The sequence below is a fragment of the Oncorhynchus clarkii genome, chromosome 8 (genome assembly GCF_045791955.1).
Source record: "Oncorhynchus clarkii lewisi isolate Uvic-CL-2024 chromosome 8, UVic_Ocla_1.0, whole genome shotgun sequence".
Classification (NCBI taxonomy): domain Eukaryota; kingdom Metazoa; phylum Chordata; class Actinopteri; order Salmoniformes; family Salmonidae; genus Oncorhynchus; species Oncorhynchus clarkii.
This window is the reverse complement of record NC_092154.1, coordinates 19,714,385-19,735,855: the sequence shown is the minus strand read 5'-3', so window position 1 is coordinate 19,735,855 and position 21,471 is coordinate 19,714,385. Positions and strand designations below refer to the sequence as shown.

Sequence of the window (21,471 nt, the reverse complement as noted above, 5' to 3'; positions counted from 1 at the left end):
AAGGGCAGGCAGCAGAAGATCCAGTCAGTGCATGGATTGTATTACAGTTTTTGACAATTGCTTCCACATGATTTCTGAAAATATGGCTCCTTTTCTCTAAACTCGACACACATAACCCCAAAAAACAAAAACCCAAACACTTAATTCAAAACATTTTTATAACTCTTCTCAAACTGGTGTTTTTGCATGAAAACCCTACACACAAACCATCAAACTATTAGCTCTTATACACGCCAACTACACACCAACTACACACGGATGTGACAAATGTGTCTTTTGCATGTTCAGTGTGCAGTGGAGTCCACGGCAGTTTGTCATAGCACTCACACGTACATGTAAGTGCACAAATATACAGTATGTATGCATATTCAGTATATATTTACACTGTAATCAGACATGCAATGGGGGGAATAAAATGTATTTCTTTCTCAAAACATTGTATTTTCATCTAGATTTCAGGATGAACAGTAACAGACAAAACACATACAGTAGAAGAGAAACAAATGGGATTGTCCTCTTCCTCCTCCTCATCCCCCTCTTCCTCTCACTCTTCATCTAACTCGCTCTCCAAAAGTGGCCTCCATTGTTGTCCAAACCAAGAAAGCCAACCTGAAGCCTATTTAAAGTGCTCAAGCTCTGATTTCTAAGTGTGTTTTTACACGTGGGCACTGGGTGTAGGTAATCGGCAAATGAGTGTGGCATTTTGAAGGGCAGTGTTTTCCAAACGAAACACAAGACCTGTTAGTTTTGAATGACGTGTCTAATGTAGAGAACTGTTTTGCAAAAAGAGTGTTTTACAATTGAAAACTGAGTGTAAAACAGATAATGTGCTTGCAGTGTTGCTGACTTGGTCTGAAGATGAGGTATTGTGAAAAACTAAGGTACAGTGTCACAGGCAGTGCAGGTTAGCTTTCTCTCAGTGCTTCCTAATTACAGTAAATTATGAAAAATGTTCATCAAATTAGGTTTATTCAGCATTTCCATTAATGTTGGATTTGCACCACTGTGATAGTCACTCTCACTGGTGAGAGTTTTAACTCCCACCACTTCGACAACAAACAAACAAACCCATTTAGGTTGTTTTAAATGATGCAACCAGGTGCTGGGTGATGGAGAGAGTCTGGCATTGAAAGAATAAAGCTCTTGGAGAGAATGAGGGAGTGTTGTTCTCTGGCTGAGCTGCAGATGGAATTAGTTTAGCAAGAACAGAGCAGATCTGTGGAGCTCTCAATGGCCATGTTTGTGTATATTGGTTTGAAAGAGTAGTTTGGGTGTGTGTGTGTGCAGAGCGGAGAGAGTGTCATTGATGATGAGGATGATGGTTGTGTTTGTTTGCCTGTGCATGTGTCAGAGAGCGTGCGTCAGTGTGCAATGACGCTGTTGTGTTTGTGTGCCTGTGCCTTAGTCGTGCCGTGTTGGAGATGGTGTGTGTGTGGATGGTGGGTATTTATTTAGGAAGGATGTGCCATGTTCCCGACAGGTGCACCTGGCGGGTGGTAAGTCTATAAGCAGTAGGTCACATGGTCAGCCCATGTGCCAGAATACTACGGAATATGTGATCTCAGACAGGGACACAATTAGAGGCTGCGTCCCAAATGGTACCCTATTCCCTATATAGTGCACTACGTTTGACCAGGACCCATAAGGCTCTTGTCAAAGTAGTGCAGTACACTACATGGCCAAAAGTATGTGGACACGTGCTCTTTGAACATTTCATTCCAAAATCATGGGCATTAATAAGCCCTTTACTGCTATAACAGCATCCACTCGCCTGGGAAGGCTTTCACTAGATGTTGGAACCTTGCTGTGGGGACTTGCTTCCATTCAGCCACAAGAGCATTAGTGACGTTGGGCACTGATGTTGGGCGATTAGACCTGGCTCGCAGTCGGCATTCCAATTCATCCTAAAGGTGTTGGGTGGATCCACGATGGGTGGATCTCACTTTGTGCATGGGGGCATTGTAATGCTGAAACAGGAAAGGGCCTTCCCAAAACTGTTGCCACAATGTTGGAATCGTCTAGAACAGTGGTTCCCAAACATTTTATGGTCCCGTACCCCTTCAAACATTCAACCTCCAGCTGTACTCCCTCTAGCACCAGGGTCAGCACACTCTCAAATTTTGTTTTTTTGTCATCATTGTAAGCCTGCCACATATGATACATTAATTAAACATAAGAATGAGTGTGATTTTTTTTTTTGTCACAACTTGACTTGTGGGTAGTGACAAAGAGCTCTTATAGGACCAGGGCACAAGTAATATTATAATAATCAATAATTTTGCTCTTTATCTAACCATCTTACATATAAAACCTTATTTGTTAATCGGAAATAGTGAATAACTCACCACAGGTTAATGAGAAGGGTGTGCTTGAAAGGATGCACATAACTCTGCAATGTTGGGTTGTATTGGAGAGTCTGTCTTAAAGCATTTCCCACACACAGTCTGTGCCTGTATTTAGTTTTCATGCTAGTGAGGGCCGAGAATCCACTCTCATAGGTATGTGGTTGCAAAGGTCATCAGTGTCTTAACAGCGTGATTTTCCAAGGCAGGAAGGATACTCCAATCCAGAAATCTGGCCGTGGCTTCTGATTTAAATGACATTTTCACAGAACCGCTTGTTGCAATTTTGATGAGGCTCTCTTGTTGAGATATCTGTAAGTGGACTAGAGGCAGGGCATGAAAGGGATAACTAATCCAGTTGTTTGTGTCATCCGCTTCGGGAAAGTACCTGCGTAATTGCTCACCCAGCTCACTCGGGTGCTTCGCTATATCACATTTGACATTGTCTGTAAGATTGAGTTAATTTGCGCACAAAAAAATCATACAATGATGGAAAGACCTGTGTGTTGTCCTTGTTAATGCAGACAGAAAATAGCTCCAACTTCCTAATCATAGCCTCAATTTTGTCCAGCACTTTGAATATTGTTGTGGATAGTCCCTGTAATCCTAGAATCATCATTCAGGTGATAAAAAGACAAGTGAAAATTATGGTCAGTAAAGAACTTTAAGCTTGTCTCTCAATAAAAATAAAAAAAAAGTGTCAATAATTTGCCCCTTGATAACCAGCGCACTTCTGTATGGTGTAAAAGCGTTGCATGGTCGCTGCCCATATCATTGCATAATGCAGAGAATACATGAGAGAATTCAGGGGCCTTGCATTAACAAAGCTAACCATTTTCACTGTAGTGTCCAAAATGTCCTTCAAGCTGTCAGGCATCCCCTTGGCAGCAAGAGCCTCTCGGTGGATGCTGCAGTGTAACTAAGAGCCTCTCGGGGGATGCTGCAGTGTAACCAAGAGCGCCTCGGTGGATGCTGCAGTGTAACCAAGAGCGCCTCGGTGGATGCTGCAGTGTAACCAAGAGCCTTTTGGTGGATGCTGCAGTGTACCCAAGAGCCTTTCGGTGGATGCTGCAGTGTACCCAAGAGCCTTTCGGTGGATGCTGCAGTGTACCCAAGAGCCTTTCGGTGGATGCTGCAGTGTACCCAAGAGCCTTTCGGTGGATGCTGCAGTGTACCCAAGAGCCTCTCGGTGGATGCTGCAGTGTACCCAAGAGCCTCTCGGTGGATGCTGCAGTGTACCCAAGAGCCTCTCGGTGGATGCTGCAGTGTACCCAAGAGCCTCTCGGTGGATGCTGCAGTGTACCCAAGAGCCTCTCGGTGGATGCTGCAGTGTACCCAAGAGCCTCTCGGTGGATGCTGCAGTGTACTTCAAGAGCCTCTCGGTGGATGCTGCAGTGTACTTCAAGAACCTCTCCTATGACGGTGCCGCGCTGAAAGTCACTGAGCTCTTCAGTACGGGCCATTCTACTGCCAATGTTTGTCTATGGAGATTTTATACACCTGTCGGCAACAGGTTTGGCTGAAATGGCCTAATCCACTAATTTGAAGGGGTGTCCAAATACTTTTGTCTATATATAGAATTTATGCTGCCCAACCAGTGGGCATCCATTCATTTATTTATTAAATAATAGGATGCCCACTGGTTGGCGTTGGGTTCTTTAGCAAGTAAAGGGTAGATCGATGACCCAGCAGTGTTTAAGGCCCAGGTTCTGCTGGGTAATATAATGGACAAATCGCAGGCCTGGCATCTGAGCCAGCAGGGAGCGGGACACCCTGTAGACTGGAGGAATGTTGTCTGTGGGCTTTAGAACTATAGCCCCGTGAAACCAGACTGACCACTGAGCTTATGTTTTGTTTCACTTGATACGTGAAGTGAAACAGAATGTGAGCTCGCAAGATCAGGCTGGCTTAATGAGACTACAAGGTCATACCATGGTATATAAAAAATTGGCACAAAAAATAGTAGACATTTGGGCAGCACAAATTCTTCCGCTAAAAAAGGTCACCAAATGATAGAATAGAATTTCTCGTGGAAGAATAGTGTCCCTCCAATAGAGTTCCAGAATCTATGCCAAGGTGCATTGAAGCTGTTCTCTGTAGGGGTGACCCAACAACCTTTTAAGACACTATGCTGGAGATTCCTTTATTTTGGCAGTAGGCTATCATGTGACTTAGGGTGCTAGCCCAGGCTGAGAATGCCCTGTGCACATTCCGACTGGAACGTATTTCTCTTGTTATGCACTTTTTTCTCTACGCATATTCTGACTTTGCTATTCACCCACTTTTTTCTTCTTTTTTTTACCCCTTTCTCCCCAATTTCATGGGATCCAATTGTTTTTAGTAGCTACTGTCTTGTCCCATCGCTACAACTCCCGTACGGGCTCGGGAGAGACGAAGGTTGAAAGTCATGCGAAACACAACCCAACCTGCTTCTTAACACAGCGCCATCCAGCCCGGAAGCCAGCCGCACCAATGTGTCGGAGGAAACACCGTGCACGTGGCAATCTTGGTTAGCGTGCACTGCACCCATCCCGCCACAGGAGTCGCTGGTGCGCGATGAGACAAGGATTTCCCTACCGGCCAAACCCTCCCTAACCCGGACGACGCTAGGCCAATTGTGCGTCGCACCACGGACCTCCCGGTCGCGGCCGGTTACAACAGAGCCCGGGCGCGAACCCAGAGTCTCTGGTGGCACAGCTGGCGCTGCAGTACAGCGCCCTTAACCACTGCGCCACCCGGGAGGCCTTATTTTTTTTATTTTAAGGACAAATTCTTATTTACAATGATGGCCTACCTCAGCCAAACCCTCCCCTAACCCTGACGACGCTGGGCCAATTGTGCACCGCCCTATGGGACTCCCGATCACAGCCGGTTGTGATACAGCCGTTGATCGAACCAGGAACTGCAGTGACGTCTTAGACCACTGCGCCACTTGGGGGTGGAGATTTTAAAAATGGTGTGTCTACAGCTACACTATACAAACCTTGACTTAATTCCACCACCTTTAAGCATGATGAATAAGTTGGGGCAACCTGTCGGTTTCAAGTGGAATAACATCAACTTTATTTTTCCTATAGAAATAACACTCATTCTCCATGCACTGATTTACACATGGATAAAATCTAGGTAAATTAGTATGCTGTTTGGGGAAGGAGATTTGTAAATATGAATGACTATTGTTAAATATCTATGTTACCTTATGATTGCTGGAGACAAATCATATGGCAGCAAACTGAAGCATATCAACCCATCACCTTTTCCACAGGGCAGTTTATGAAATGCCGGCCTTATAACCTGGGATGAAGTTTGGAGACCCAAGCTATAAACTTCTGTAGCCATGCACAAATGACAGTATAGCGCCAAACTTACCAAGTTGATTTATGATTTCTAGAATCTTTTAATTATATTATATATTGTGTTAAATATTAGCCACTATCGGTAGCCACCTTCAGTTATACCCAAATAGGCTACATTTATAACTGTCACTTTTTAGTGTTAGCTTCCTTACATTTACCTTTCCTCTGTCACGTTGGTGTGGTTGTTCCTGAGGATCCCTAGCAATAGCGGATCATATTTGGGACATGGAGCCTATTTGAATCATTATGGAGCACATTGTGTGTGTGTGTGTGTGTGAGAGAGCTCTCTGAAAGGTCATGGCTGGATGAGGTGTGTGTTTCACAGCTGCTCTCATTTAAGACTACACCGTGATGGGAGCATTAACATACGCACACCATGTAACCTGGCCCTACCCTGCCTAGGTTCAACCACGGCCCCTGGGAGTATGTGGAGGAAACCCCTTGGCGCCAATAAAGCAGGAAAACAGTTAAATCATCTGTGTGGTGGATGAGGGTCAGGGAGGTGGAATAGAGGCTCTGTGACTGATTTTTGTGTTCGTACTCTCGCTTTGCCTGTGAATTGAGCAGAATGATTTTCAGGTGCTGCTGTAAATATTATATAGGGGTCTGATATGTACAGTGCCTTGCGAAAGTATTCGGTCCCCTTGAACTTTGCGACCTTTTGCCACATTTCAGGCTTCAAACATAAAGATATAAAACTGTATTGTTTTGTGAAGAATCAACAAGTGGGACACAATCATGAAGTGGAACAACATTTATTGGATATTTCAAACTTTTTTAACAAATCAAAAACTGAAAAATTGGGCGTGCAAAATTATTCAGCCCCCTTAAGTTAATACTTTGTAGCGCCACCTTTTGCTGCGATTACAGCTGTAAGTCGCTTGGGGTATGTCTCTATCAGTTTTGCACATCGAGAGACTGACATTTTTTTCCCATTCCTCCTTGCAAAACAGCTCGAGCTCAGTGAGGTTGGATGGAGAGCATTTGTGAACAGCAGTTTTCAGTTCTTTCACAGATTCTCGATTGAATTCAGGTCTGGACTTTGACTTGGCCATTCTAACACCTGGATATGTTTATTTTTGAACCATTCCATTGTAGATTTTGCTTTATGTTTTGGATCATTGTCTTGTTGGAAGACAAATCTCCGTCCCAGTCTCAGGTCTTTTGCAGACTCCATCAGATTTTCTTCCAGAATGGTCCTGTATTTGGCTCTATCCATCTTCCCTGTCCCTGCTGAAGAAAAGCAGGCCCAAACCATGATGCTGCCACCACCATGTTTGACAGTGGGGATGGTGTGTTCAGGGTGATGAGCTGTGTTGCTTTTACGCCAAACATAACGTTTTGCATTGTTGCCAAAAAGTTCAATTTTGGTTTCATCTGACCAGAGCACCTTCTTCCACATGTTTGGTGTGTCTCCCAGGTGGCTTGTGGCAAACTTTAAACGACACTTTTTATGGATATCTTTAAGAAATGTCTTTCTTCTTGCCACTCTTCCATAAAGGCCAGATTTGTGCAATATACGACGGATTGTTGTCCTATGGACAGAGTCTCCCACCTCAGCTGTAGATCTCTGCAGTTCATCCAGAGTGATCATGGGCCTCTTGGCTGCATCTCTGATCAGTCTTCTTCTTGTATGAGCTGAAAGTTTAGAGGGACGGCCAGGTCTTGGTAGATTTGCAGTGGTCTGATACTCCTTCCATTTCAATATTATAGCTTGCACAGTGCTCCTTGGGATGTTTAAAGCTTGGGAAATCTTTTTGTATCCAAATCCGGCTTTAAACTTCTTCACAACAGTATCTCGGACCTGCCTGGTGTGTTCCTTGTTCTTCATGATGCTCTCTGCGCTTTTAACGGACCTCTGAGACTATCACAGTGCAGGTGCATTTATACGGAGACTTGATTACACACAGGTGGATTGTATTTATCATCATTAGTCATTTAGGTCAACATTGGATCATTCAGAGATCCTCACTGAACTTCTGGAGAGAGTTTGCTGCACTGAAAGTAAAGGGGCTGAATAATTTTGCATGCCCAATTTTTCAGTTTTTGATTTGTTAAAAAAGTTTGAAATATCCAATAAATGTCGTTCCACTTCATGATTGTGTCCCACTTGTTGTTGATTCTTCACAAAAAAATACAGTTTTATATCTTTGTTTGAAGCCTGAAATGTGGCAAAAGGTTGCAAAGTTCAAGGGGGCCGAATACTTTCGCAAGGCACTGTATAACTGTGGAGATGGGGGTGGGTTTTATTTTCTTGTATGAATGGTGTGCCTACCCCAGGTGTAGAGCACCCTCTCTGGGGCATGAGTGAAAACACCTGCTGTGTAGCTGTTTTAGGCTGGCGCCAACTCACACAACTCAATGTATACACTTACACAAACACACATGTAGATCCCCAATGAATCATGCACGTACAGTGCTAAGACATTGTGTTCCATATGCTTCCCTTTTCATCACCCCATCCCTCCAATGACATCTATAAGCCAAGCATCTATAATTATTTTGTCCGTTTTCCACTCAACGTACCATTTGATTTGGTAGCTGTGTTCTGATGTGACTGAGTGCTGATGAGGTGGTCGTGTCCTCCGTGTCTGTCCCATAGATGAAGCACGTTGAGGAGCGCTTCGGAGAAGACGCCAACAAGGAGGTTCTGCTCATGTGCATCGGCGTCACGTCTGGCGTGGGCCGCCTCATCTTCGGCCAGGTGGCTGACTACGTACATGGAGTCAACAAGGTCTACCTACAGGTAACGCTTACTATTCTTGAGATCCTACACAGGCCAGACTATGACTAGGCCGAAGTCTCAAGTGAGCCCTATTCCTCATATAACCAACCTCATGCCATAACCATTACTGTAATCAGTTGTTGCAATGATTGGTGTAAAGATGCAATGCTGCTGTGTTCATCACATTTACATCTCCTCCCTGACATCCCCTCCTGTCCCCCCAGGTGTCTTCATTCATGGTCATCGGCGTGATGTCCATGATGATTCCTCTGTGTCATGTGTTCGGAGGGCTGATCGCTGTGTGTCTGCTCATGGGCCTGTTTGACGGCTGTTTCATCTGCATCATGGCCCCCATCGCCTTCGAGCTGGTGGGCTCCCAGAACGTATCCCAGGCCATCGGCTTCCTGCTGGGCATGATGTCTGTGCCCATGACCGTGGGCCCTCCTATTGCAGGTATAGTATAGTGGACAAGCCAGGCTGCATCCCAATGCTCCGCCCTTCTCCCCTCATAGATTTAACAATGATGGATACTACCTCCAGTGCTTAAACCAATCCAATGCACACTTTAGGAGAAGTGTGGAGGGAAAAAAAATATTTGATTTGAATTGGGATGCAGCCCCAGTCTCTGTAGAATCATGACAACATTCTGCTGGGGACAATAGGACATTCTGTTGCTGCAAGATCAATCATACAGCCACACGGTTAGTTTGCGCTGTTTGGTGGTTTGAAAGATATGAACATTTAGCTTGATGATGTAAAACGTTGATGCGTTTCTGCCTGGAGTTTGATATGGGTTGTTTTTCTATAAACTGGTGCCACTTGGTGTTGATCTGTGGAACTGTGAAAGTAAGGTGTTACATTCATACTCCACCAAACATAGAGGTACATATAAATGCATCTATTCAGAACACGTTCTACAAAGTTGATATGAGTAGAGACATTATGTCATGAATATGATACATGTGTAAGAAATGATATACCCTGTGGAAAATGTATGTCAATTCCACCCCTGGAATGTTGAGTGCACAGACGTCCATTCATGATAAGCTCTTTCTAACTTGGATGTCATTCATATCCACATGAGTCATGTGCAACCTGTTTACACTGTACTACAGACGAAGCATCTGTTTTCCTCAGAAATAGACTGGCATTCCAGGGAGAGGGAAGGAAACTAAGGGAAAGTCAGGAAGTCATGCAACTCGGTGCTGCGAGGGATGGGAAACAACCACAAGGGGCGACGAACAGAGGGTGCTTATTGGCTCTGACCCTAATCCACTCAGTCTTCACTGGACAGTAATAATCAGCAATGTTTGTATTACAAGAGTGGGTTTCGACACACTACTTAGTATCACTCAGTCCCAGCACAGATAAGCCTGCCTTTGTTTTATATCCGAGAGGACCAAATGAGGTGTTTGTGGTTTGACGTTACAGGGTTATGCCCTCAGGACAGGGGGCATACTATAGCTGACCTGTGGGGTTCAGGGGTGCTGCTGAACTTTGTACCTCGTTTAGTTGAGGCCAGTTTTTAGGACACTACATGAGTCATGATGAGCGACTCCCAGATGTTGATTTTTCTCTTTCTCTCTCCAGGGTTCCTCAGGGACAGGCTGGGGAGCTACGACGTGGCCTTCTATTTGGCTGGTATCCCTCCCATCATTGGTGGGGCCGTGCTGTGTCTGATCCCCTGGGTGGAGGCTAGACGTATCAGGAGAGAGCAAGAGGCAGCCACGGATGGCACCCAGGAGCAGATGCTGAAGTTCAAGAGGGACAGTGGGGGTCAGGGAGATGCACTAGCAGCGAAGACCGCAGACCCCAATTCTGTCATCTAAAACACACTCAAAACAAAGAGATGCGTCCGGACATAGAGTTCATACTCACTTGCAGGTATACACTTGGAACTGCTGATTATATATTTTTAATGATACAAGTATAGACAAAATATGTATTGACCTGTGGTGTATGTGTAAACAATATTTTAATGGCTGCTTTTGCCGGAGAATGTGGGGAAAATGTTGAAGTAATAATACATGGAACATGAATGTGATCTTAAAGAGCTATGCATCAGATTGTTGTTTTCCATCAATCTTACAGCTGTTGAATTAACTTAAAGGTTCAAATGGAAAATGGAGAAATCTCACATTTTATATTTCTCACAAGGGAACACGCGCATTACTTGGGTGCTTTTTGAAGGCTGCAAGCACTTATTTACATAAGAATAGCAGAGGCCAGTCTCGCTAGCAAATTCTCCCGTTTTCAATGTGCATTCTTTAAGGGCATTGAGGATCATTATTTTCATTGAGTAGAAATGTCCAATACAAACTTGAATATAGATTTTAGGCTTTTTAGAATTTTGAAAAGATAAACACAAACTAGATTTATTGGGTTTGTTTTTAAAACTATATTTCCAATCAACACTGGGGACATAATTGACCATATACGGTCAAAGAAAACTATCTATTGACCATATACGGTCAAAGAAAACTATCTATTGACCATATACGGTCAAAGAAAACTATCTATTGACCATATACGGTCAAAGAAAACTATCTATTGTTTCTCAAATGACCCCAATCATCTCATAAGTAGTAGAAGTACTTGCTTGTCTTGACTACAGTATAACAAAGATACAAAAAGTATACTGGTGAGTAGATGTAATAACCAGGAAAAATGCTGTCAACGTTAAGTCACCCTTTTCTGTTTATCTGTGGGGTTTTTGATACTCTCTTAAAACATGGCAAGATTGTGAATGTGTGGGGAATTAGTGAGTTATATTTTTGAAGTATGACCCGCGTGTACAATATCACTTCAAATAAGTACTGTATGCGATAATGTGTGGCGAGGTAGCTTGTTTCTAGTGGTTGTAGGATTTACCATTGTCTTAGTTTTAAAGGTGCTCGGGCACCTCAAGGGAGCAGCTTAAAGCACAATTAAAGCGTCCCGCCCATGAGATGTGAACTGTCATCATCGTCATCTCAAGGCTGCAGTAGTCTGGACCTGAAATAGGCCTGACTTTACCTGAGGCTGTATTCAGTCGTAATGATCTCTGATAGTTTAGCTTATTTTGCCCACAAAGTGCCTAAAAATCATTTTCAGTGTTTCTACATCAGAATCAGCATTGTCATTTCATTGTACATAGTTTATAGCCAGCACAAAACAGGATCCTACAACTAAACGTCTGCTTGTCCGACTATGAAACGTGAGTGAAGGATGAATGTCAATGTTGATTTGTAGGAAAAATAATTTACATGAAACGTGGATTAATTCATTCATATTATGAATTCATTTTTATTGTTGAAGTTGAGTATTTTATCCCGCACATATAGTAAACCAATATTATACTTTCAGCATATCTTCTAATTGTAGTAGGCTCACTCGCTCCACCATATTTCAAATATAATTTGAGATGCGAGCACCATTTAGTAATTGACAAAAGTGACCATTAGTCAATGGTTAACTTGACTCAATGTAACTGTGCTCAGTTGAACCTTTTATTAGAGAAAGTATTTGTTTTAAAGATCATATTATTCATATTTGTATTTATTTTTTTCTAGAATTTGTTTAGTGGCTGATGTCATGCCATAATTGATGGGTGTTGGCCTTTCTCATTATTTGATGTATTGAAGGGCAAATGGTCCACCATTTTATTTTGTATTGATTCTTCTGCCTGTGGCCTTGAAATGTAAAGAAAAGAAAATGGCTGATTTGTCTACAGCCAACTCTGTTTACCAAAGCACCACCCTCAGGATAGTTTATTAGGCTTTTCAAACATGTTATCACCCCCCTGCAATTCAACAATCATTGATAATTATAAAGATTGCCCTTGGAGAACTTGAGAACCCACAACTTTTACAGTGAAGGATTTTGACTCGACAATCCCTTGACCACTAAGCACGCAGAAAAGTCATAATTTATCAAAATCCATACTATCCAGCTTTGTGGGTCATTGGTTTCTCCAAGGCAAGACTTGTGACACAATCTACCTCCGATGTCATGTAAATTTCTGGTATTTTGTCCTGACAGGCTGGAGGTTCAAATGATTACAAAACGGGCCTTGTTTCCCTTCCCGCCATGGTCCTTTATTTATTATCCAAACATAAGGAGAGAGACCGTGTAAAAGAGTATTTCAGCTTCCTAGACATCATTGTTTCCTCAAAGGGTGTGTTGCTGCCTATCTGTACCACAGAACAGTGTTTGTGTCTGAGAAGTACAGTACTTCAGTGGAATTTTGTGACCTGGGAAATGCTAATAAATCTCGAATTCTGAGAAGAAAAGTTGTTATCTTGAACTTCAATCTTGCTTTTGGAATGAGCTCTTTTTTAAGCTTTGAATTTCCACATTTAAATGTTTTGCTGTTAACGTCAAAGTTAAATAATACCCTTGTTACAAGGAATGTTGGAGATGTTTTGTTTTTCTAACCAGAGAATACCTTTCCAATAGTGCATTTCTAATGATATATAATTAGTTTTATATATATTTTTTTACATCATAGATACACAGTTGCGCAATTCACCAATGAAAGCCTCAGGTCATTTTTCAAGTATTGTAAATTCCTGAAATTGTACCTCCCAGATGTTTACTGAGATGCCCCTTTGCCATAAACCAACTAATTGTTTTAGTATAATTATTGATTCTCATACTGAATGAATTCCTTGCCATCCAAAGAAGTTTGTCACTTTTTGGGAATGTCCCGGTATTTAGAGAATGTAAAGAGAATGTAAAGATGTTCTATTTTTGTTAAGTGGCTAAAGACCAAATTCAACAGCATATTGTTTGAAATGGTGTAATAATATGTTTCTACTTACATACTGTATGTAGGTTATATATAGATTTTATAGCACCTCTTGCTGTACACAGGAGTAATTGAGTGTATATTGATGCCTAATAATGCAACTAGAATCCTGTAATGCGTACTGTCACAGAGAAATGTATACTTTCACCCCATGTTTTCTGTAATTGTTCTGTCATTTTCCTGGTTCACATTGTGTATTGCTTATCATCCAAATCCCCCATAGCTTTATTTAATCATTTCAGCATGTTATTTCTTTTCATAAAGTCTTCATATGGTTTGTTTAATTGCATGATTGTGTGATATATAATAAACACATTTTAAATACATATTTTTAAAAAGGAATGACTCAATTTATTTTTTTCTTGAGTTTCTCACCACTCTTCAGTTGCATCATGGTCAAATTATTATAGGTCACACACTCACAATTTGAGTGTTTTCAATGTGTCTGTATAGGGCCTAGTTTATTTAAGCTACTTGTTTATTTATACTTTATGCTTATACACACACACCATTCTTCAGGCTCCTACTTTCTAAATGATTAACACCTTCCTAATATTGAGTTGCACCCACTTTTCAGCCACTCAGATCAGCCTCAATTCGTTGGGGCCTGGACTCTACAAGGTGTCGAAAGCGTTCCACATGGATGCTGGCCCACGTTGACTACAATGCTTCCCACAGCTGTGTCAAGTTGGCTGGATGTCCTTTGGGTGGTGGACCATTCTGGGGGAAACCCAGCAGCGTTGCAGTTCTTGACACAATCAAACCAGTGCGCCTGGCATCCACTACCATACCCTGTTCCAAGGCACTTTGGGGTATTCTATTGTGTTACTTTATTTAGTAAATATTTTCTTATCTATCTTGAACTGCACTGTTAAGGACTGGTAAGTAAGCATTGTATGGAAAGAGCAGGTGTTCCTAATGTTTGTACACTTAGTGTATAAAGCAAAGGGTGATTGTAATTGTGTGCTGTAATCCAATGTCAATATTGGACCTCCCTTTAATTTTTAGCATTTTTACAAGTATAATTCATTTTTTTGTAGTCGTGCATGTAAAGCACAGAAGCACAAATATGTATAATGATAAAGAAAACATTTCACATTTCTAGTATGATCGCTAGATGTCGCTGTATTCGTGAAATAATTTAAATCATATGACTAATACTTCCTGTACGCTGACGTCCATATTGTCATACACTTGACATATGGAACCACGGCTTTTACCACCCAGCCAACGTTCCCCATGTCCGATTCTTCATGCAATGAATGAATGAATGACTCGAAAATATATCAGCGAGTGTCGTTGAAGGAACCGTCAGTGCGCGCAGTTTGTTTACCAAACGCACTGGCGCAAGCTTCCCAACCAGCAGGATCCAGCGCAGCCATAATTTGACAGCTCGACCATGTCTGCCTCGGCCGCCAGAGATCCTGTTGTGAAAACAAAGCATGTTCGTTTCGCAAGAATGAAGGAGGATGATAATAACGATGACCAAGAGGAACATACTCTGTTTGACAAGAGGAAAGACACAAGGCGAGGGGTGAAGAGTGTAATGAAAGGGAGGAAGGAGAGTTCGAATTCGGGGTCCGATGGTGAGGTTGAAATCATCGGTGGAGTTAGCAGCGCCAGCGGTTCTGGAGGCTGCAGCGGCTGGATCATCACCATGGCACTCTGTGCATCGTTCCTCGGACTGGTAAGAGTGCTTGTTGTTAGGCTAGTAGGCAAGTAGAAGGGACTGCATTTGACAATTTTGTCAACATCAAGGCCCTGAAATTAGCTACTATATTTCGGAAACCGTTTAAGAACCAAACAGAGCAAAACGAGAGTTTCTGTTGGACAAATGCAGGTACCGGTAGGTCCCTCCCCGTTTCGTTCTGTTTGCTTCCGTTTAAGAAACGTTTTGCATATTTTGGTTTAAATGGAAATTATTGTTAGGATTTTGTGTCCCTATCCCCATATATTCGCTCATTTTAAATCGCAGGTTGTCTTTAAATGTTTAAAACGTCATCTTATTGTACACGAGCTTTACAAAGTCAATGTATTCCCATTCAATAAGATTTAGCCTTTCCAAGATGCATTCATTGAGTTCATTATTTCTGTGATTGTGGTTGTTTCAGTGGAGGTAAAATGAGCTTTGTTAGGCCTATATCCTGAATGAGCAGAATTTGCATTTCAGGGCTGTAAAACCAGCCAGGTCACCCGTGATACAAGTCAGTATTCGAAGTTCATCCATGTCTGAGGACGTTAAAACCCGCCACCGAGGCAACAGTGAGCGCTGTTATGTTCATGTAGGTTTCGGATTTGCTAGGGCATTGGACGGGGATGGGCGTAAGCATGTGATTCTGGTGCCAAAGGTTGCATGTTCGACCACAGCGATAGATGTCTCAAGGCTTTTAAGCCTATGCCAAACCTTGCCTCAACAATTCGGGGTTAATGCCTAAACTGTGGGGCCAAAGAGTGCATGTTCGAATACAGTGATAAAGTTGTTTTTGAGGATTTTAGTTTAAAGCCTATCCCCAACCTTAACCATTCCGAGTTCATGCCTAACCTTAAGATTTCGTTGTTAATACGTATACTTAACCCTAACCTTAACAATTCAGAGTTAATGCTTACACTTGACCTTGAGCACTTTTGACGTTTGATAAACATTTCATTTTGACATAAGACAGAGTTGGTTGGTCAAACTGGCTCTTCAACTTCAGAATGTTTACTTCCTGACACCTGTCCAAATGTAAAATTTTGAATAACTGTCTTCTTAGAAAGGGACATGAAAACAAAATGTTTACATTCTTTACCATTGGTTGCCACACAAAGTTCAAAATATAGGTATCCTAGAAAATGATGGGGCCCTAGATGCTACCAATGTTTGCCTGAGAACTGCACTAGGGGCAGGGCTGTATCTTACTTATACTTGACAATACTAGTTAGTGTTTTTTTAAATTATTATTTCTGTCTTCCAGGGGATGAGTATCTCTGTTTTAGGCCCCACGTTTCAAGACCTGGCCATCAATGTCAACCAGGACATCAGCAATATCTCCTACATCTTCGTAGGCCGCTCAATGGGCTATATAGGCGGCTCTGTGTTGTCAGGGATTCTCTTTGACTGCATGAACAGCCTTCTTCTGCTGGGTATGTCGAACAAATTAAAATATACATAAACTCAAACCACAAATAAATGATGTCCGTTGGCAAAAAAAAACCCCTCCCATTATATTTAAGCTCTAAGGTTTGTGGTCCCATGTGGCTCAATGCCGCGATTGTTGGTTTGCCAGGGCCACCCGTATGATAAATGTATGCATGCATTATTGTAAGTCACTTTGGATAAAATCATCTGCTTAGTGGCATTTATTATTATACCGAACAAAAATATAAATGCAGCATTTAAATTGTTGGTTTCATGAGCTGAAATAAAAGATCCGAGAAATATTCCATATACACTTATTTCTCTTAAATTCTGTGCACAAATTTGTTTACGTCACTTGTTAGTGAGCATTTCTTATTTGCCAAGATTATCCATCCACCTGACAGGTGTGGCATATCAAGAAGCTATACTGAACAAAAACATATACGCAACATTCAACAATTTCAAAGATGTTACTGAGTTACAGTTCATATAAGGAAATCAGTCAATTGAAATAAAATCATTAGGCCCTAATCTATGGATTTCACATGATTGGGCAGTGTTGCAGCCATGGGTGGGCCAATCAGAATGTTTGTTTTCCCCACAAAAGGGCTTTATTACAGACAGAAATACTCCTCAGGGCTGACGTGGTTACTCATGTAGACCATGCCAGAATGGTGCACATTGCTGGGGACAATACAAGGCCACTCTAAAATGTGCAGTTGTCACACAACACAATGCCACAGATGTCTGAATTTTTGATTGAGCGTGGAGTTGGCAGCCTGACTGCAGGAATGACCAATAGAGCTGTTTCCAGAGAATCGAATGTTCATTTCGCTACCATAAGCCACCTCCAATGTTATTAGAAAGAACTTGGCAGTACGTCCAACAGGCCTCAACCGCAGACCACGTGCCCAGTCATGAGAAATCCATAAATTAGGACCTTATAAATGTATTTCAATTGACTGATTTCCTTATATGAACTGTAACTCAGTAACATCTTTGAAATTGTTGAATGTTGCGTTTATATTTTTGCTCCATATATTTTAGTCTACACACAGTATGCACAAAGCCTTACTGTAAATGCATCACGTATGTTTATCAAATAATGCTGTAGGTTGTTTTTTGTGGGTGTTCATTACCTTTTTCTACAATGCATGGTGCACTGTATAACACTGTATTTTCATCACAGGTCTTTCCATGTTGATCACAGCGTTTGGGATGTTTGCAATCCCTTTCTGTAAGACGGCCCTTCTCCTCACTGCTCTGATGTCCAGTATTGGAGTTTCTATGGGCTTTCTAGATACAGGTAGGAACAGACAATCTATCTTTAATATAGTAAATGGGTACTTACTGCACAGTACAAGACATGGTCCTTAGTGAATGCCTCTGATGCCATTTACTGTCCTCCCTGGCAGGTGGTAATGTCCTGATCTTGCAGACGTGGGGAGATCAGGCTGGCTCTCACTTGCAGGCCTTGCACTTCAGCTTCGCCGCAGGGGCCTTCGTCTCGCCCATCATCGCCAAGCTGCTCTTTGGAACAGACTTGGAGCTGGATGTGGCTACGAACGGCAGCATGGCAGCCCCGCCGGTAACATCGGCCTCCCCACCTGTCACAGACGATGTGTCCCAAACACAGTCCTCTTATATACCCAAACGCTATGTCCTCAGTAGCAGCACCCTCAAGTCCATGTGGGCCTACATTGTGATCAGTGGTTTCATCCTGTTAATCTCCCTCCTCTTCTTCATCCTCTACGCCCGCCACAGGCCCCCTCAGGGCAGGGCACAGACCTCCTCAGGGAAGCACCTGGTGTCAAAGCATCACAACGCACTCATCGCCATGCTCTTTGTCTTCTTCTTCTGGTACGTGGGGGCCGAGGTGGCGTACGGCTCCTTTATCTTCACCTATGCTAAGGATTATATCCATATGGACGAGGCCCAGGCAGCAGGGCTCAACTCCCTGTTCTGGGGGACGTTCGCTGCCGGCCGGGGCCTGGCCATCTTCTTTGTGTCCTGCATGCAGCCAGGCACCATGATCCTACTGAGCCTGGTGGGCTGCACCCTGTCCTCCCTGTTCCTCACCCTCTTCAGCAGTAACAGGGTGGCCCTGTGGATCTGCACTGGTGTCTATGGTGCCTCCATGTCGACCACTTTCCCCAGTGGGATCTCCTGGGTGGAGCAGTACACCACAGTGACGGGGAGCTCGGCGGCGGTTTTCGTGGTGGGAGCAGCCCTGGGGGAGATGGTCCTGCCCGCTCTGATGGGCTTCCTGTTGGGGAGGATCCATGGTCACCCCCTGTTGATGTACCTGACCCTGGCCACCGCCACAATGACCTCCATCCTCTTCCCCTTCATGTTCTGGCTGGCCTCGTCCCCCAGCGGCCCCAGCAGGACACCCCGCATCAGGGGCCGCAAGGAGCCTGACGACAGTGAGTACCGCCAAGGCCTGCTGGACTCAGGAGCCAATGATGAGGAAGAGGAGCAGCAGGAGGATGACGAGGCAGACCAGTGGAATGACGCCGACTTTGAGGTAATCGAGATGGATGACGCCAGCCTTATAAACTCTCCGAATAAAGCATTATTATCTCCTAATAAAGCGCTCTCTTTATCTCCTAATAAAGCGTTGTCATCTCCTAACAAAGGGCTCCCACCACCTGATGTTACGGGGACATCAGGCGACATCAGTGCCACATCTGTCCCCTCTACTGCCCAGTCCCTAGAGCCCACAGTTGGGGCCTCTTTTTCAGACTCTCCCGCTCTGCTGGGGGACTCACCCGGACAGAAAATGCTGCTTTCCCTGGACCGGGAAAAGAGGGACTAGGAGCTTTATTCAAACCATATCGTGGAAATTCAGCGTGATTGAAATTTAAAGGCAATGTTCCCACATTAGCAGAGAATACATTCACGGTAAACGCTGCATAAATCAGCTCAATCCAAAAGTACTTTGACATTTCTAGTGCGCAATCGGTAACACTTCAGCGATACACATTGAAGAGCCCTAAACCTGGGATTCAATCCAATTGCGTTTTGTCCGCAATGGTCCTTTAAAGGCATTGTTCCCTCGTTGGCGGAGACCGCATTCACAGTAAATGCTGCATATGTCGGCTAAATCGGAAATTAACTTTTTAGTGGCAGTCACGAAGTGCAATCGGAATGAATCACGCCTAGGGGTTCTAGTCTGGGTGTGAAATGCACCATGAGTGCTGTAAATACATTACAATAAGTACTTCATATATTAGTATTCTACAAGAGCCATGTCTCCCTCTCGAGAGAAACTTGTTTGTTAGTCATGTGCTTCTTTCGCTTGTTAACACTCACATGTAAGGGCTCTATTTAATCTGGATCGCTGAAGCGTTACAGATTGCGCAATAGAAATGCCAAGGTAATTTCCGATGGTCCCGACATATTCAGCGTTGACCGTGAATGCAGCCTTCGCTAACGCGGGAACATTGCCTTTAAATTTCAATCATAACTTCCTGCGATACGGATTGAATAGAGCCCAAAATGTTTGATACTACAGATTTACCCCACAGTTTATGTCTACTACGTTATTTGAGGCTGTGTTTAGGGGGAAAGTTAGGCCTCTTACAACGGTTGCTGGTAATGAATGATAAAAGTAGGAATACTGAAGAATCACCAACGTAACACTGAAAATAGGTTCCTTTAGATATCTTGGATGTCATTTTATTTGTCATTCATATTTAGTAATATGTGAATTATCAGCAGTTAAAGATAGGATGTTAGCCACCAATGTGGCCTGACTATGAATTATGTTTTTGTCAGACCTTTGAATGAAGTTTGTTTTCTGCAACAAAAAAATATATTTTAGAAAATCATTTAGAAGTGTTGTGCAGTGATCAGTTGTAGTTTTTCATTCAGATGTGTGATCTTTGTGCTAATAACTTGATCAATCTCTGAATTGTTCTATTAAAACAATGAAAATCACAACCATGACCAAATACTAATACGTTTTATTAAACCAATCTTCAACCTGCAGCCACAGCAATGTCCATTAAAAACAACACAAAAAAACCATTTCCTTTATTTTTCTTTTTACATTTATACAAATCCACAGATCCTGTGTCTAGTTGTTTTGGGAAACAATAGAATCCATCTTGACATGGTTAGATGAAATATGCTGTTAATGGAGAAAGCATTAAAAAAAAAAGAACTCTTGCCATAAATTATCAAAATACAGTATTGCAACAATCCCAGAAGTAAAAACTGAAATGAATACTCCCCATCCTCTTGATAGGCATCAGTGTCTGGGAGTATAAGGATAATGCTTTGCCAAAATGGACATAAATACAAATCGAGGCGGGAAAAAAACGTATTACCATGGCACACAAACAGAATGGATAAAAAATAGCTAGTTGATTTGTCCACTGTGATTAGAGCTTTCCTTTTTTAATGATGATGCACAGAGAGAATTCAGATGGGCACTGTACAATAGCTATTTATAAAATGGTATTTGATATAAAAAGGGAAATGAAGTTAGTGGTTTCTTTAGTCAATCGTCGGGAGCTCCTTAGGAATACCGTTCAGTCTTGCATTTACAAATTGCTACAGCGAGTTCAGAATAAAATGGTAAGGTCCTCTTCGATCAGAGTCAATGCCATCGTTATGATACAGACGAGACCATCTGAAGAAAAAACATCAGCTTCACGCACAACCAACCAATAGCAGCTAATGAGAACAAATCAAAGCACCATTTAAAGGAAAAGACAAGGAAACACTGAGCCTGATGAGACAGCGGTGGTTTAGCACCAGAATAGCTGAGCAGTGGGCCAGAACGTGTTCAGAATCAGAACTGCTCCAGGAGCTGTCGGAGGTAGGGCACCTTGGAGAGCTGTCTGTTGACCCGGGACAGCTTGTAGAGCACAGGACAGTCCAGAGACACACACAGAACCTGCCGCTCCACACTGCCACTACAGTTCCTACAGATCTGGACCAATGGAAAACAGGAGGCTGGTTAATGGAGTTTAACACTAATGAATCGTTAAAGCTAGTTCTATCTACAGATTTACACCAACCAGTGACCTATCCCTGTAATATTACATCAATCACAGTGTTAAAAATACAATTCTAAGCTTGGCTCTCTCGCTCTATCTTTTTAGAAAAACTCAAATGAGCTTTAACATATC

At 42.7% G+C, this 21,471-nt stretch overlaps 3 protein-coding genes across 6 annotated transcripts in view; 2 read left to right on the top strand and 1 right to left on the bottom strand.

Moving 5' to 3' along the window:
* Positions 1-13,538, top strand: part of LOC139415071 (monocarboxylate transporter 10-like) — a 72,494-nt gene extending 58,956 nt beyond the window's left edge. Inside the window, exons 4-6 of the mRNA XM_071162840.1 lie at positions 8,301-8,444; positions 8,648-8,876; positions 10,014-13,538. Of these exons, the coding sequence (XP_071018941.1) occupies positions 8,301-8,444; positions 8,648-8,876; positions 10,014-10,252 (612 nt within the window). The 3' untranslated portion in view covers positions 10,253-13,538. The remainder of the gene's footprint in view (positions 1-8,300; positions 8,445-8,647; positions 8,877-10,013) is intronic.
* An 822-nt stretch (positions 13,539-14,360) lies between these two features.
* Positions 14,361-20,362, top strand: LOC139415070 (sodium-dependent glucose transporter 1-like). 4 transcript variants are annotated; one of them, XM_071162838.1, is made up of 5 exons: positions 14,372-14,899; positions 16,167-16,335; positions 17,520-17,636; positions 17,746-18,857; positions 18,949-20,281. In XM_071162838.1, the coding sequence occupies exons 1-5, from the start codon at positions 14,612-14,614 to the stop codon at positions 19,045-19,047; spliced, it is 1,785 nt and encodes a 594-aa protein (XP_071018939.1). In that variant the 5' UTR covers positions 14,372-14,611; the 3' UTR covers positions 19,048-20,281. The 4 variants fall into 4 exon arrangements, with proteins under 4 accessions (XP_071018937.1, XP_071018939.1, XP_071018940.1 ...); XM_071162839.1 differs by having other exon boundaries at positions 14,401-14,899; positions 18,970-20,359; XM_071162837.1 differs by having other exon boundaries at positions 14,426-14,899; positions 18,925-19,249.
* The window catches only part of LOC139415069 (DNA polymerase zeta catalytic subunit-like), a 104,249-nt gene continuing 103,064 nt past the window's right edge, over positions 20,287-21,471 (bottom strand). The window contains exon 32 of the mRNA XM_071162835.1: positions 20,287-21,272. Within this exon, the coding sequence (XP_071018936.1) occupies positions 21,132-21,272 (141 nt within the window). The 3' untranslated portion in view covers positions 20,287-21,131. The remainder of the gene's footprint in view (positions 21,273-21,471) is intronic.

Coding starts and splice junctions, on each gene's coding strand:
- LOC139415070 (XM_071162836.1), top strand. CDS start 14,612: ATGTCTGCCTCGGCCGCCAGAGATCCTGTTGTGAAAACAAAGCATGTT. Junction 16,336..17,519: donor GAACAGCCTTCTTCTGCTGG/GTATGTCGAACA, acceptor TTTTCATCACAG/GTCTTTCCATGTTGATCACA. Junction 17,637..17,745: donor TATGGGCTTTCTAGATACAG/GTAGGAACAGAC, acceptor CCTCCCTGGCAG/GTGGTAATGTCCTGATCTTG.